The sequence below is a fragment of the Oryctolagus cuniculus genome, chromosome 17 (genome assembly GCF_964237555.1).
Source record: "Oryctolagus cuniculus chromosome 17, mOryCun1.1, whole genome shotgun sequence".
NCBI classification, from domain to species: Eukaryota; Metazoa; Chordata; class Mammalia; order Lagomorpha; family Leporidae; genus Oryctolagus; species Oryctolagus cuniculus.
This window is the reverse complement of record NC_091448.1, coordinates 20,044,594-20,059,027: the sequence shown is the minus strand read 5'-3', so window position 1 is coordinate 20,059,027 and position 14,434 is coordinate 20,044,594. Positions and strand designations below refer to the sequence as shown.

The window sequence follows — 14,434 nt, the reverse complement described above, 5'->3', positions numbered from 1 at the left end:
GTTTCTCTCCAGTGATGGGAGGCTGTTCCGGCTCAGGCCTGCAGCCCCCAGCTCCTCCCGGGGCTGCAGGGAGCGGGGTGCCCTGCAGAGGACAGACAGCGGAGCCTAGAGGGCAAACTGGTGGGGGAAGAAAGGGTCGGTCTGCAGAGGATCCAGGTGAGCTCCCAGGCAGCCTTGGGGCCAAGAGCTGAGCTCCTCCTGCAGGGGGAGGGAAAGAGAGAAACCCACCCTTCCCAACTTTGAGCCTGACGGCATTGTTTGATACCAAACAGGAGGACAGAGGCTCGCGCAGGCCACTCAAAGTCCAGGTTCAACCTCAGCCCCGCCCCCTGAATCCAGCCTGACCCCTGCCCCCTGGCTCCACCCCTGCAGCCCCTGGGCCCAGGCTGCTTGTGTTTCCCGTTAGCTGGCAGGCCTCTTGCCCAGCAGCCGGCACAGAGGCAGGGACTGTCCAGAGGCTGAGCGGGCATCCTGCGCCCAGGTCCTGTCCGTGCAGGCTCCCGTCTGAGCAGGAGGGGAGCTTTCGCAATGGCCGCCTTCCTTGTTTTGCTCCTCTGCGGTTTTCTGGTGGCAAGGATGGGTGACAGCAGGGCTGGGAGTGAGGACGCAGATGGGAGAGGCTGCGTGGCAGGCCGGGCTCCCCATTGCCCCTCGGCGTCCCCCAGCGCCCACAGCTGGACACACCCCGGCCAGAGCCAGCTGTTTGCAGACCTGAGCCCAGAGGAGCTGGCAGCTGTCATGAGCTTCCTGACCCAGCAGCTGGGGCCAGGGCTGGTGGACGCGGCCCAGGCCCAGCCCTCAGACAACTGCGTCTTCTCGGTGGAGCTGCAGCTGCCCCCCAAGGCTGCGGCCCTGGCCCACCTGGACAGAGGAGGCCCCGCACCCGCCCGGGAGGCGCTGGCCATCGTCTTCTTTGGCGCACAGCCCCAGCCCAACGTGAGTGAGCTGCTGGTGGGGCCGCTGCCTCACCCTAGCTACATGCGGGACGTGACGGTGGAGCGGCACGGGGGCCCCCTGCCCTACTACCGGCGCCCCGTGCTGGCCCGAGAGTACCTGGACATAGACGACATGATCTTTGACAGAGAGCTGCCCCGCGTCGCCGGGCTGCTGCACCACTGCTGCTTCTATAAACCCGGGGCACGCAACCTGGTGACAATGAACACAGCCCCCCGGGGCCTGCAGTCCGGGGACCGGGCCACCTGGTTTGGCCTCTACTACAACATCATGGGGGCTGGGTTCTTCCTGAACCCTGTGGGGCTGGAGCTGCTGGTCGACCACAAGGCCCTGGACCCTGCCCGCTGGCACATCCGGAAGGTGTTCTATCAAGGCCGCTACTATGAGAGCCTGGCCCAGCTGGAGGAGCAGTTTGAGGCCGGCCAGGTGAACGTGGTGCTGATCCCAAACAACGGGACAGGTGGGTGGTGGTCACTGAAGCCCCAGGTGCCCCCAGGCCCGGCATCGCCTCTGCAGTTCCACCCCCAGGGCCCTCGCTTCAGTGTCCAGGGCACCCGCGTGGCCTCCTCCTTGTGGACCTTCTCCTTTGGCCTGGGAGCTTTCAGCGGCCCGAGGGTCTTCGATGTGCGCTTCAAGGGGGAGCGGCTGGCCTATGAGATCAGCGTCCAGGAGGCCTTGACCATCTACGGGGGCAATTCTCCTGCTGCTCTCCGAAGCCGGTACACTGATGGTGGCTTTGGCTTGGGCCACTTCTCCTCGCCGCTGACTCGTGGCGTGGACTGCCCGTCCCTGGCCACCTATGTGGACTGGCACTTCCTCTTGGAGTCCCAGACCCCCAAGACGGTGCGCGATGCCTTCTGTGTGTTTGAGCAGAACCAGGGCCTGCCCTTGCGGCGCCACCACTCGGACATCCACTCCCACTATTTCGGGGGCGTCGTGGAGACAGTGCTGATCGTCAGGTCTGTGTCCACCATGCTCAACTACGACTATGTGTGGGACATGATGTTCCACCCCAACGGGGCCGTGGAGGTCAAATTCCACGCCACCGGCTACATCAGCTCATCCTTTTTCTTTGGTGCTGCCCGAATGTTTGGGAACCAAGTCGGGGTGCACACGCTGGGCACGGTCCACACCCACAGCGCCCACTTCAAGGTGGATCTGGATGTAGCAGGTAAGGCGTCCTGGGAGAGGGCTAGGTTGCCAGAAGAGTGGACTGAAGTCTCCTGTTTTTTGTTTTTTGGTTTTTTGTTTGTTTGTTTGTTTTTGACAGGCAGAGTGGACAGTGAGAGAGAGAGACAGAGAGAAAGGTCTTCCTTTACTGTTGGTTCACCTTCCAATGAATGCTGCAGCCGGTGTGCTGCGGCCGGCGCACCAGGCTGATCCAAAGGCAGGAACCAAGTGCTTCTCCTGGTCTCCCACACGGTGCAGGGCCCAAGCACTTGGGCCATCCTCCACTGCACTCCCGGGCCACAGCAGAGAGCTGGCCTGGAAGAGGGGCAACCGGGACAGAATCCAGCACCCTGACCGGGGCTAGAACCCGGTGTGCCGGCGCCACAGGCGGAGGATTAGCCTAGTGAGCCGCGGCGCCAGCCAGTCTCCTGGTTTTAAAAAAATTTTTAAAAATGCAAAAATGTTTGGCATACCTGTCAAAGCCATCCTCCTGGGTCTTCACTCTTAGCCGCTTGGTAAATCTATATTTAAAGCAAACAGGCTTCCATGCTCTGTAGTTGTGGGATTTATTGCACCGTGTACTGTGGACAAAGATGTTGTGCTGGTGTGCATAGTTTGATTTTTCCCATCCAAATGGGATCGTAATGTGCGTATGCTGTGCCGAGTAACAGCATCGTTCAAGCAAGCAGTGCGGGTTTGCTGAGTGCACACAGCAGGCCGAGCTCTCCACCATGCAATGCAGCCAAAGAAACAGCAGCCCTGCTCTCGGGAGGCCTCCGTGCTCACCCAGCGGCACCGAGAGCTCCAGCAACGTTGTGTGGGATAGGAGCGTTCTTAGGTGCAACCTCTGTGTCCCGCACTTTACTCAAGCGCTGAGAATAAGCTGACAGGGCCTCCTGGGTAGCATCCTGACGTGGATTAATAATGCCGTTTAAAACCTGCTCATTCAAAGTAAGTTTTGATGGACAGGAAGTTGCAGACATTGCAGCCAGAGTCCTGTATTCCGTTCCTCTGCATCCCCTGTCGTTAATATCTTACATAGCCACAGGCAATGATCAAAACCAGGGGGCTGGAGCAGGTGCTTAACTTAGTGTTAAAATGCCCACGTCTCACATAGGAGAACCTGGATTCAGTATGTGGCTTGGCTCCTGATCCAGCTTCCTGCTCACGCAGACCCTGGAAGGCAGCTGTGACGGCCCAAGTAGCCTGGGCTCTGCTGGCTGATGGAGGAATCCCGGATTGAGCACCTGGCTCCAGGTTTCAGCCCCGCCTACCTCTGGCTCCAGCCATTGCAGGCATTTAGGAAGTAAGCCTGCAGATGGGAACTGTCTCTGACTCTCAAAAAAATCACAAGGTGCAGCTGTTAGAATGCTGCCTGAGCCGGCGCCACGGCTCACTAGGCTAATCCTCCGCCTTGCGGCGCTGGCACACCGGGTTCTAGTCCTGGTCGGGGCACTGGATTCTGTCCCGGTTGCCCCTCTTCCAGGCCAGCTCTCTGCTGTGGCCCGGGAGTGCAGTGGAGGATGGCCCAAGTGCTTGGGCCCTGCACCCCATGGGAGACCAGGAGAAGTACCTGGCTCCTGCCATCGGATCAGCGCGGTGCGCCGGCCGCGGCGGCCATTGGAGGGTGAACCAACGGCAAAAGGAAGACCTTTCTCTCTGTCTCTCTCTCTCACTGTCCACTCTGCCTGTAAAAAAAAAAAAATGCTGGCTGGAACATCCTTATTCCATATCCGAGTGCCTGGGTTCAAGTCTTGGTTCTGCTTCTAACTCTAGCTACATGCTAATGCATATTTATTTATCTACTTTAATCTATTTGGGAGGGAGGAAGGGAGAGAGAGACAGAGACAGAGAGACAGAGACAGAGAAAGGAAGAAATAGATAGATCTCCATCTGCTGGTTTACTCCCCAAATGGGCACAACGGCCAAGGCTGGGTCAAGCCGAATCCTGGAGCCTGGAGCTCCACCCAGATGTCCTACATGAGCGGCAGGAGTCCAGGCATTTGCGCCATCTGCTTAACCAGCTGTGCCACAATGCCCACCCCAATAAAAGTTTTGAAAAACCACAAAAATCAAAAGAAAAACAAGAAATTAACACTATTCCAAACCTGTCAGTGACTCTCCAGACCTTATTCGGATGTCATTGGTTTGCACAGCACTCGTTTTCGGTCCCGGGGGCTCATCCAGGCGCCCACACTGCGTGCAGTTACCTGGCGGTGTCACCTGGTTCCTGACAGCTTGCTAGGCTTCCTCATCTCTCATGACCTTGGCATTGAGAAGAGAGCTGGTCAGTTATTTCGTACAGTGTCTCTCATTTTGGATTTCACTGATGTTTGGTTGTGATTAGATTGACAGTTTTTTTCTTTTGCAAGAAAACCACAGAAATGTTATATACTTCTTGGGGTGTCCATCATGTCAAGGGCATATGATGTCACTGGGTCTTACTGCCTGTGATATTGACCTTGTGCACTTGGTTAAGGTGGTATTTTCCTGATTTCTCCACTGTAAAAGTTAATATTTTGCATTTCCTGTTATATACCTTGGGGAAAAATAGATGCAATGCAAATATTCTATTTCTTATTTTCTCAAAATTTTGTCCACTATTTTTAAAAAAGCTGTATTTATTTATTTGAAAAGCAGGGTTACAGAGAGGCGGGGGGGGGTCTTCCATTCTCTGGTTCACCCCCCAGATGGCCGCAATGGTGGGAGCTGTGCTGATCCAAAACCAGGAGTCAGGAGCTTCTTCCAGGTCTCCACCTGGGTGCAGGGGCCCAAGCACTTGTGCCGTCTTCTACTGCTTTCCAAGGCCATTGCAGAGAGCTGGATTGGAAGTGGAGCAGCCGGAACTAGAACCAGCGCCCATCCTGGCACCCATATGGGATGCCGGAATTTGGGGAGACGGTTTTACCTGCTGTGCCCCAGCACCGGCCCCATTGTCCACTATTTTTAACATCTAATTTTAGTAGGCTTCATCGAACATGTTTCATTTGCTAGTTCATTACTGGTATTTTATTTTTTCTTGTTTGTTTTTTAGATGGTTTTTAAATTGACAAATACAAATTATATATATGTTATATATTATATCATATATATTATTATATATTGTATTATATGATATAAAATATATATGATAATATTATATTAATAATCTATTATATACATACTATTATATTAATATTATATATTATATATTATGGTATATAAAATATATATAATAATATACATATTATATATATTATGATATACAACATGCTGTTCCGAAATATGTGTACATCATGGAATCACTAAATCAAGCTAATTAACATTCACTACCACATATACTTATCTTTTAAAAGAAATTTTTTTTAGGCCTGCACCGTGGCTCACTAGGCTATTCCTCCACCTGCGGTGCGGTATCCCGAGTTCTAGTCCCAGTTGGGGTGCCGGATTCTGTCCCTGTTATTCCTCTTCCAGTCCAGCTCTCTGCTGTGGCCCAGGAGTGCAGTGGAGGATGGCCCAAGTCCTGGGGTCCTGCACCCACATGGGAGACCAGGGGGAAGTGCCTGGCTCCTGGCTTCGGATTGGCGTTGCATACCGGCTGTAGTGGCCATTTGGGGGTGAACCAACAGAAAAGGAAGACCTTTCTCTCTGTCTCTCTCTCTCTCACTGTCTAACTCTGCCTGTCAAAAAACAAAACAAACAAAACAAAAAGACATTTTTTAATGGTGAGAACACTTAAAATCTTTCGTATCAATTTGCAAGAATGCAATGCAGGGTTTTTAAGTACTGTCACCATGTTGTACAGCAGATTTCTCTTCTGACTAAAATTCTGCATTCTTTGACCAGCATCTCCACCACCCCCACAAGCCCCACAAGCCCCTGGTAACCCCTGTTTTGCCCTACTTCTCTGAATTCAGCTTCCTTAGATCTGCACAGGAGAGAGATCATGTGGCACTTAGCACCTCTCTATGCCCGACTTCCTTCACTTAACACCCCTCAGATTCTCCTGTGTTATCACGAATGAGAAAGTTTCTTTCTTTTTTTTTTCTTTCTTTCTTTTTTTAAGATTTATTTATTTATTTGAAAGGCAGGGGCAGACACAGAGAGAGGTCTTCCATCCACTAGTTCACTCCCCAGATGGCCACAATGGCTGGAGTTACGGCAATCCAAAGCCAGGAACCAGGAGCTTCCTCTCATGGGTGCAGGAGCCCAAACACTTGGGCCATCTTCCACTGCTCTCCCAGGCCACAGCAGAGAGCTGGATCTGAAGTGGAGCAGCCGGGACTTGAACTGGCACCCAGATGGGATGCCAACTCTGCAGATCAGGGCTTTAACCTCCTTTAACAGCACCAACCCCAGTTTCTTTCTTTTTTAAGACTAGATAGTATCTATATTTTCTTTATCCATTTATTTTTTCCCTTATTCCTTATACATTTCTTAATTGGAACCTGTAAGGAAAAATTATTCCTCCATTTTCATTTATTTATGTGTTCCTATTGTTGATTGATAATTGTGTGGACCCATGGTTTTTTTTTTTTTTTTTTTTTTTTTTTTTTTTTTTTTTTGACAGGCAGAGTGGACAGTGAGAGAGAGAGACAGAGAGAAAGGTCTTCCTTTGCCGTTGGTTCACCCTCCAATGGCCGCCGCGGCCGGCGCGCTGCGGCCGGCGCACCGCGCTGATCCGATGGCAGAAGCCAGGTATTTATCCTGGTCTCCCATGGGGTGCAGGGCCCAAGTACTTGGGCCATCCTCCACTGCACTCCCTTGCCACAGCAGAGAACTAGCCTGGAAGAGGGGCAACCAGGACAGAATCCGGTACCCCGACCGGGACTAGAACCTGGTGTGCTAGCGCTGCAAGGTGGAGGATTAGCCTAGTGAGCCACAGCACTGGCCACCCATGGTCTTTTTATTGTAGTCCAAGAGTTATAACCCAGGACTACCTCCACTTTGTCCTAACTTTGGCCACTGGGATGTCCTTTATGTGGATTCCCTTGTTCTTTGGACTCTTTTCCATCCTTTTTGTGAATACTTCCTCCCTCCCTTCCTTCCTTTTTTTTTTTTTTTTAATGATTTTTTTTTTTTCATTTATTTGAAAGGCATAAATACAGAGAGAGAGAGAGGGAGAGACAGAGATCTTCCATCTGCTGTTCACTCCCCCAAATGGCTGCAATAGCTGGAGCCGGGCCAGGCTTAAGCCAGGAGCCAGAAGCTTCTTCTGAGTCTCCCATGTGGGTGCAGGGGCCCAAGCACTTGGGCCATCTTCTGTTGCTTTCCCAGGTGCATTAGCAGGGATCTGGATTGGAAGTGGAGCAGCCAGCACTCTAACTCGCGTCCACAGAGATACCAGCACTGCAGGTGGCGGCTTAATCTTCTATGCCACAGGGACAGTCCCTACTTCCTTACTTCTGTTCTAATTTCATCTAGAATTTTCCCTGCTCCAGTACTGGAATCAACCACTTCCCCAAGGAGCTCTGGTTCCTTCCACTGGAGAAAGGTGTTTAGAAACCAAGATTTGGGCTCCAGGTGTGTGCATTGTTATTGGGATGTCCTCTCAGTGGACTTGGCTACACATGTTAAGTCTATGTTCTAATCAACATACCCACACCACATCTACTTTTATCTCTGTGTCTAAAAGATGACATTTTAATCCACTTGGAATAGCATCTGACACAGTGAGCCCTTCAGAAACATCGGCTACTGTTTTTGTTAGTCCCAGGAACCTACTCGTGTGAGTGGAACAGAAGGGGCACTTAGTCTTTGTCACCTCGGGGTGAAAACCCTGGGGTGTAGACTACCAGTGCTGAAGCCACAAAAGGAAACCAAGTTTCTCTGCTCTCTTCTGGTCCCTGGAAAGCATGGAGACAGTGCCAGCATGATTTGATTTATTGCTCTCTGGTCTCAGGTCATGTAAGACAACTCCTAATATGGGACCTAGTTAGACTCCAACAGAATCATTCAAAACTCCAAATATTCAGAGAACATACTGTGCCTTTGGCCCCACTCCCAGTTCTCAGCCACATTCCTAACGACAGGAAAAAAATTTTAAGCAAATAAATAAAAATAGGAAGGGGGCAGACATTTGGCACGAGGGTTAAGATGTTTGCATTTCCTACTGGAGTGCCTGAGTTCAAATCTTGACTCTGGTTCCGATTCTAGCTTCCTACTAATGCACGCCCTGGGATACAGCAGGCAAATGACTTGAGTAGTTGGGTACCTGCCATCCACATGGAAGACCCAAAGGTAGTTCCAGTCTCCTGGTTTGCTCCAACCCAGCCCTGGTTTTTGTGGGCATTTGGAAAGTAAACCAGTAGATGGATGATCTCTCTCCATGTCACTCTTCCTGCCTTTCAAATAAATTTTTAAAACAAACAAACAAACGAAGAAGTTATAGGAGCTACTTCCAAGCTGCAGGGTATGATGCTCTTTCCTTTGGCCCCTGCGTCTGCTGTCCATGTGTTGTGGGTTCTATGCTGGCAATATAAAGTCAGAAAAAGGGGCCGGCATTGTGGCATAGTGGGTAAAGCCACCGTTGGTAGTGCCGGCATTCTATATGGGTGCCAGTTTGAGTTCGGCTGCTCCACTTCCGATCCAGCTCTCTGCTAGGGCCTGGGAAAGCAGTGGAAGATGGCCCAAGTCCTTGGGTCCCTGCACCCATGTGGGAGACCTGGAAGAAGCTCTTGGCTCCTGGCTTTGGATCAGTGTAGCTCCAGCTGTTGCGGCCAATTAGGGAGTGAACCAGAGAAGACTTCTTTCTCTCTCTCTCTTTTCATTCTCTCTCTCTCTCTCTGCCTCTCCTCTCTCTGTGTAACTCTGACTTTCAAATAAATAAATAAAAATCTTTAAAAATAAAAAGTCAAAGAACTTCCACCATACTAACTGTATCTTTCTTGGCCAGCCCAATCACCTCGTTTTTATTTTTAATTTGAAAGGAAGCACCACAGAGGGAAAGAGAGCTCTTCCATCTACCAGCTTAGTCCCCAGATGCCCACAATAGCCAGAGATGGGCCAGGCCGCAGCTGGGGGCTGAGAACTCCACCTCCATGGGAGGCAGGAACCCCAGCACATGAGCCATCACTGCTGCCTGCCAGGATCCGCATTAGCAAGAAGCTGGATTGGGAAGCGGAGCTGGGACTTGAACCCAGGCCCTCCAAGATATAACGCGCAAGTCCCAAGTGGAGACCTAACCGTTGTGCTGCCGGGCGCATCATTTAAAATCCTCTAAGCCCCAGGTGCTCCGTCTGTGACGTAAGGACAAGCAGAGTTTCTTTGTCCTAAGTGGTAGTAGAAGTACCAGCAGCAACGCACATAGGCACCCAGCCCTTTACTAGTGCACGACTCCTGGGTTCCATGAGCGGGAGCCTTGTTTTCGGGGTGAGAGAGTTCCAGCGATGCCACCGGGGACGCCATGTGAGGGCAGACCCCCTCTAACGCCATGAGGCCCAGGGTGAGCACTGCCCGTAGGCGCAGTCCCTCAGAGCGGGAGGGTAGCTGGAGGGCCAGGCACAAGGATTCTGCAAGTTTTACTGGCGTTGACCTCAGGGAAAAAGACCTTCTCCAAATGGGCGGATGGAGGGTGTGCTGGGGAGGGGGAAGCAGGGCCACCCTCGGTCCCGGGACGCTCTTTGGAGCCCTCTCTCCCCTGACCCAGGGCAGCTGCATGACCAGCCTTCCCCACTCCAGGACTGGAGAACTGGGTCTGGGCGGAGGACATGGCCTTTGTCCCCACGCCTGTGCCCTGGCACCCCGAGCACCAGATGCAGAGGCTGCAGGTGACCCGGAGACGGCTGGAGACGGAGGAGCAGGCTGCCTTCCCCCTGGGGGGCGCCACCCCTCGCTACCTGTACCTGGCCAGCAACCAGAGCAACAAGTGGGGTCACGCCCGGGGCTACCGCATCCAGCCGCTCAGCTTTTCTGGGGAGCCGCTGCCCCGGAGCAGCTCCGTGGAGAGAGCCTTCAGCTGGGGGAGGTGAGCGGCGGGCATCGGAGGGGGCCGGGGGAGGTGGGCTGTTCTAAGGGCCCCACGCTGTGCTACCTCTCACGGGTGCGGGTGCACACAAGCACACGGCCTCTTCTGCGGCCAGAATCTTTAGCTGCTTAAAAAATGCAGCCTACAGGATGGCTGGGTGGGTGCTCGGGTGGTGAGACAAACAGAGTGATGCTGACGGTAGCTTCTAGGTTACGGGTGTATGAGTGTTTACAGTTCTTCTAACTTTTCTGTAAGTTTCAGTGATCAAAATAAACATTGGAAGGAGAAAACAAAGGGTAAGAGGGACACAGATCGGAGGGAACAGGCCCTAGAACCCAGATATCTGGTAGACTGAACAGGTTAGGAGTCAGGTGATGCCTGTCCCTGTGGATGCGAGGTTCAGGCTCAATATCAGAGCCAGATGTGGACGGATGGATGAGTGGGATTACTGCCTGCAGTCGGGGTAATGGGTCCATTGATGTTGCCACCCAGAATATTGAACAAGTGCAGGAATTCTACAGGGTAGGGGGACAGACAGTGAAGACTCGACGCCCCAAGGCCCAGTGCAGTTCAGGCAGCCGGCCAGGCTCACGGCCTCGTGTGTCTAGCCAGCATCCCCCGCAGGTACCAGCTGGCCGTGACCCAGCGGAAGGAGCAGGAACCCAGTAGCAGCAGCATCTACAACTTGAACGACCCCTGGACACCCACTCTGGACTTCGCTGCCTTTATCAACAACGAGACCATCGCCGGGCAGGTTGGTGGAAGGCGCTGCTGAGGAGGAGGGGGTGAGACGGGAGGCCGGGGCTCCAGCATGAGCCACCGCGCTCTGTCCCAGGCCAGATGTCCCAAGGGCCTTTAGAAGCCACTAAGGAAGCAAACTTTATTCTGCTTTCACGTGTTTCCGGAGGTAGTCAGGGACTGCAGCTGCTGAGCCGAGCCCACCCCCCCCCCCCCAGTGCCCTCAGGACTCTTTCGTCCCCCCCCCCCCAGGACTTGGTGGCCTGGGTGACAGCTGGCTTTCTGCACATCCCGCACGCAGAGGACATTCCCAACACGGTGACGGTGGCCAACGGCGTGGGCTTCTTCCTGCGACCCTACAACTTCTTTGACGAAGACCCCTCCTTCTACTCTGCCGACGCCATCTACTTCCGGGGGGACCAGGACGCCGGGGCCTGTGAGCTCAACCCCCTGGCTTGCCTGCCCCGGGTTGCTGCCTGTGCCCCCGAGCTCCCTGCCTTCTCCCATGGGGGCTTCGCTTACAACTAGGGGGCTCCTGGGAAATCTGGCCGGAGGGGGGCCCAGAGCCAGGGTGTGAGTGGGGAGGCAGCAGCTGGACACGGGGCTGGGCCACCTGGCTCCTCTTCTCCTTCCCATGTCCCTTCCCCCGCCCCAAGGCCTCGCCCTTACCTGACGCCCTGCCCGCGGCGTCCAGAGCTTGCAATGTCGACACAGGGACACTCAGCCCTGCTGATGCCAGCTGTGCTGAGTTCCCACCCCAGCAGGGCAGCAGGGGCCCGGCAGGAGCCTCCTGGAGAGAAGACAAAGCTTTTCTCAGATGATCCCTCTTTTTGCTATGTTTTTTGTTGTCTTACTTTTTCGTTTTTTTTTTCTCTTATTTTGCAAATGAAATATAATCCACATGTCACAAAGGCAGCGTTTTGGAGTGTATCAGTTAATGTGCTCCAGTGCGAGTGCAAAGCTGTCCAGCCACTGCCACCGTCTCACCCCAGGAAAACCCACACCCATTAGCAAGCTCCCTCCCTTCCCCCACCTAACTGCTTTCTGTTACTATGGATCTGCTTATGTTTTGGAAAATTCATATAAATAGATTCACATAATATGTGCTCTTTTGTGATTGGTTTCTCAAAAAAAAAAACACATTTATTTTCTTTATTTGAGAGGCAGAGTGACAGAGAGAGGGGGAGACCATCTGCTGGTTCACTCCCCAGCTGGCCACAAAGGTTGGGGCTGGAGCAAGAATCTCTCTTGCTTGCCCAGGGGCATTGGCAGGGAGCTGGATCAGAAGTAGAACAGTCAGGGCTTGACCTGGTGCTTGGACATGGGATGCCAGCATCAGAGGCGGTGGTGGCCTAACCCACTGGGCCTCAGTGCCAGCTCCTGTGATTCATTTATTTTGCTTAGCATAATACATGCATTTTGAATTATAATGCTTATTCTTTTTTATTTTCATTTAAAATGTGTTTGCATTTTGTTTGAGATTCAGGGAGTCAGAGATGTTCCATCTGTTGGTTCACTTCCCAAATGCCCACAACAGCCAGGGCAGGGCCAGCCCGAAGCCAGGAACCTGGAGTTCCATCAGGGTCTCCTGCCTGGGTGGCAGGGACACAAGTCCTTGAGCCACCATCTCCTGTCTCCCGGGATGAGCCTCAGCGGGAAGCTGGAGCAGAAGCGAGGCAGCCAGGACTCAGAGCAGGCGCTCTGGTATAGGATGTGCACAGCAAGGAGCTACTCAGGCCATACGCCCACCCACTTTGCATAATGGTTTTGAGGTGCATCCATCCATGCTGTAGCATATAACAGTTCTTCACTTCATTGCTTTATGGTTGAATAATACTTGTAAGCGTCTGTAAGTGCAGATTATTTTCTTCAGGTGAATAATATTCTACTGCATGGATCAGCACGTTCTGCTTCTCCCGTCACTTGATGGGCATCTGATTGTTTGCACTCTTTGGCTGCTAGGCAACTTGCCGTGAATGTCCAAGTAAAAGTGTCAGCTTGAGAGGCCAGCGTTGTGGTGCAGCGGGTTAAGCCACTGGGATGCCAGCATCCCGTATGAGCGCTGGCTTGAGTCTCGGCTGCTCCACTTCCAAATCCAGCTCCCTGCTAATGCGCTTGGGAAAACAACAGAAAAAGGTGCAAGTGCTTGGGCCCCTGCACCCATGTGGGAAACCCGAATGGAGTTCCAGGATCCTGGCTTGGCCTGGCGCAGCCCTGGCTGCTGTGGCCGCTGGCAAGTGGAACATCTCTCTCTCTTTCTCTCTCTTTCTCTCTCTTTCTCTCTCTTTCTCTCTCTCTATCTCTCTCCTTCTCTCTGTTTACTCTGACTTCCAAATAAATACATAAATCTTAAAAAAAAGTTGTGTGAAATGCTCTCTTCACCTCTCTTGGCTGTGCACCTGGCGGTGGACTTGCCGGGTGACGTGGTGATTCTGTGTTTAACCTTTTGAGGAACTATCTGCAAAGTGACTGTGCTGTCTTCTTTTCCTTTATTGTAGAAGATACACATAAGTGGGCAGGCATTGGCCTGGTGGGTGGGTGATGGTCAGGGTGCCCGTCTTCCACACCAGAGTGCCTGGGTTCCATCTCAGGCTCCTGTCCCCAGCTTCCTGGGAATGTGCCCCGGGGGACCGCCGCGATAGCTCAGGTGGTGGGGTTCCCACCACCCACGCAGGAGACCTGGTGCATTCCCAGTTCCTGGCTTTGGTCTGGCCCAGCCGTGGCTATGGCAGGCGTCTGGGGAGAGAACCAGCAGATGGAAGCTCTCTTTCTCTCTGCCTCTTGAATACAATTTTAACCATTTTTCAGGGAGGTTCAGCGGCGTTGAGCGCATTGAGAAGCTTGCCTGGGCCTTCCCAGCTCGTCCTCCACTGGGGGTTAGCAACGTGCAAGTGGAACCCCTAGAACGCATCTGTTCTCTGGAGGCCCAGGGCCGTGTGCCCCCAGGCCTGGGTCTCCATCCCAGCTCCCGGGAAGCGGCTGCCCTATGCTCGTCGCTGTCCTCCTGCCACGTCCCTCTCTTCCCTTTCTCCCGCCCCGTTCTCTTGCTGTGTCAGCCTCTGCTTCCTGCTATTCCCCTGAGTCCTGGGTACTTGGGCTGGGGCACCTTGGCTCCCTCCTTGTGGGAGACTACGTCTGTGGGCAGCTTGCTCCGTCTCCCCCTTGTGCCTCTCACGACGTGAACACAAACACCCCTCCTGTCATCTTATCTGTCTACACCAGCTAATAATCCTCTTCCGAGTCCCTGCCATTTGCCTGGGCCCTGCGGGGCAGGGAGGTCACTGATAAAGGGACAGCAACCGCTCACAGCAGGTTGGGGCAGAATGATGAAGGCCACGTGTTCCCAGGGCAGCAATGACAGCGGCGTCCGCTGCTCAGCGCAGCCAGCACAGGTGACTCCGCGGTCACTGACAGTGGGAACAAAAGAACCCCAGAGGCTCAGGCAACCAATCAGAGGAGGGCCTGCTGGGGAGCCACGTGCTTCCTGGAGGGGACGGGCCTGGCTGGCTCCGGGCAGCAGCCTCCAGGGAGTGGACTTTGACTGGGCAGGAGTAAGAACTGGAGTGTTTTCCCGGAAGGGAGTTGGGAATGGGAGCAAGGTAGGGAAGGGGTCAAGTTCAACGACCC

At 53.3% G+C, this 14,434-nt stretch overlaps 1 protein-coding gene across 1 annotated transcript; it reads left to right on the top strand.

Moving 5' to 3' along the window:
- Positions 1-395: 395 nt before the first annotated feature.
- Positions 396-11,909, top strand: LOC100346229 (amine oxidase [copper-containing] 3). Its single transcript, XM_070060659.1, has 4 exons — positions 396-2,125; positions 9,784-10,069; positions 10,694-10,823; positions 11,060-11,909. Exons 1-4 carry the CDS (start codon positions 529-531, stop codon positions 11,333-11,335), a joined length of 2,289 nt encoding a protein of 762 aa, XP_069916760.1. The 5' UTR covers positions 396-528; the 3' UTR covers positions 11,336-11,909.
- Positions 11,910-14,434: the final 2,525 nt, after the last annotated feature.

What these genes read in the sequence shown, in the direction of transcription:
- LOC100346229 (XM_070060659.1), top strand. Translation starts at nt 529, where the DNA reads ATGGCCGCCTTCCTTGTTTTGCTCCTCTGCGGTTTTCTGGTGGCAAGG. An exon ending in GGTGGATCTGGATGTAGCAG is followed by an intron (nt 2,126 to 9,783) that starts GTAAGGCGTCCT and finishes TCCCCACTCCAG; the next exon opens with GACTGGAGAACTGGGTCTGG. An exon ending in ACGAGACCATCGCCGGGCAG is followed by an intron (nt 10,824 to 11,059) that starts GTTGGTGGAAGG and finishes CCCCCCCCCCAG; the next exon opens with GACTTGGTGGCCTGGGTGAC.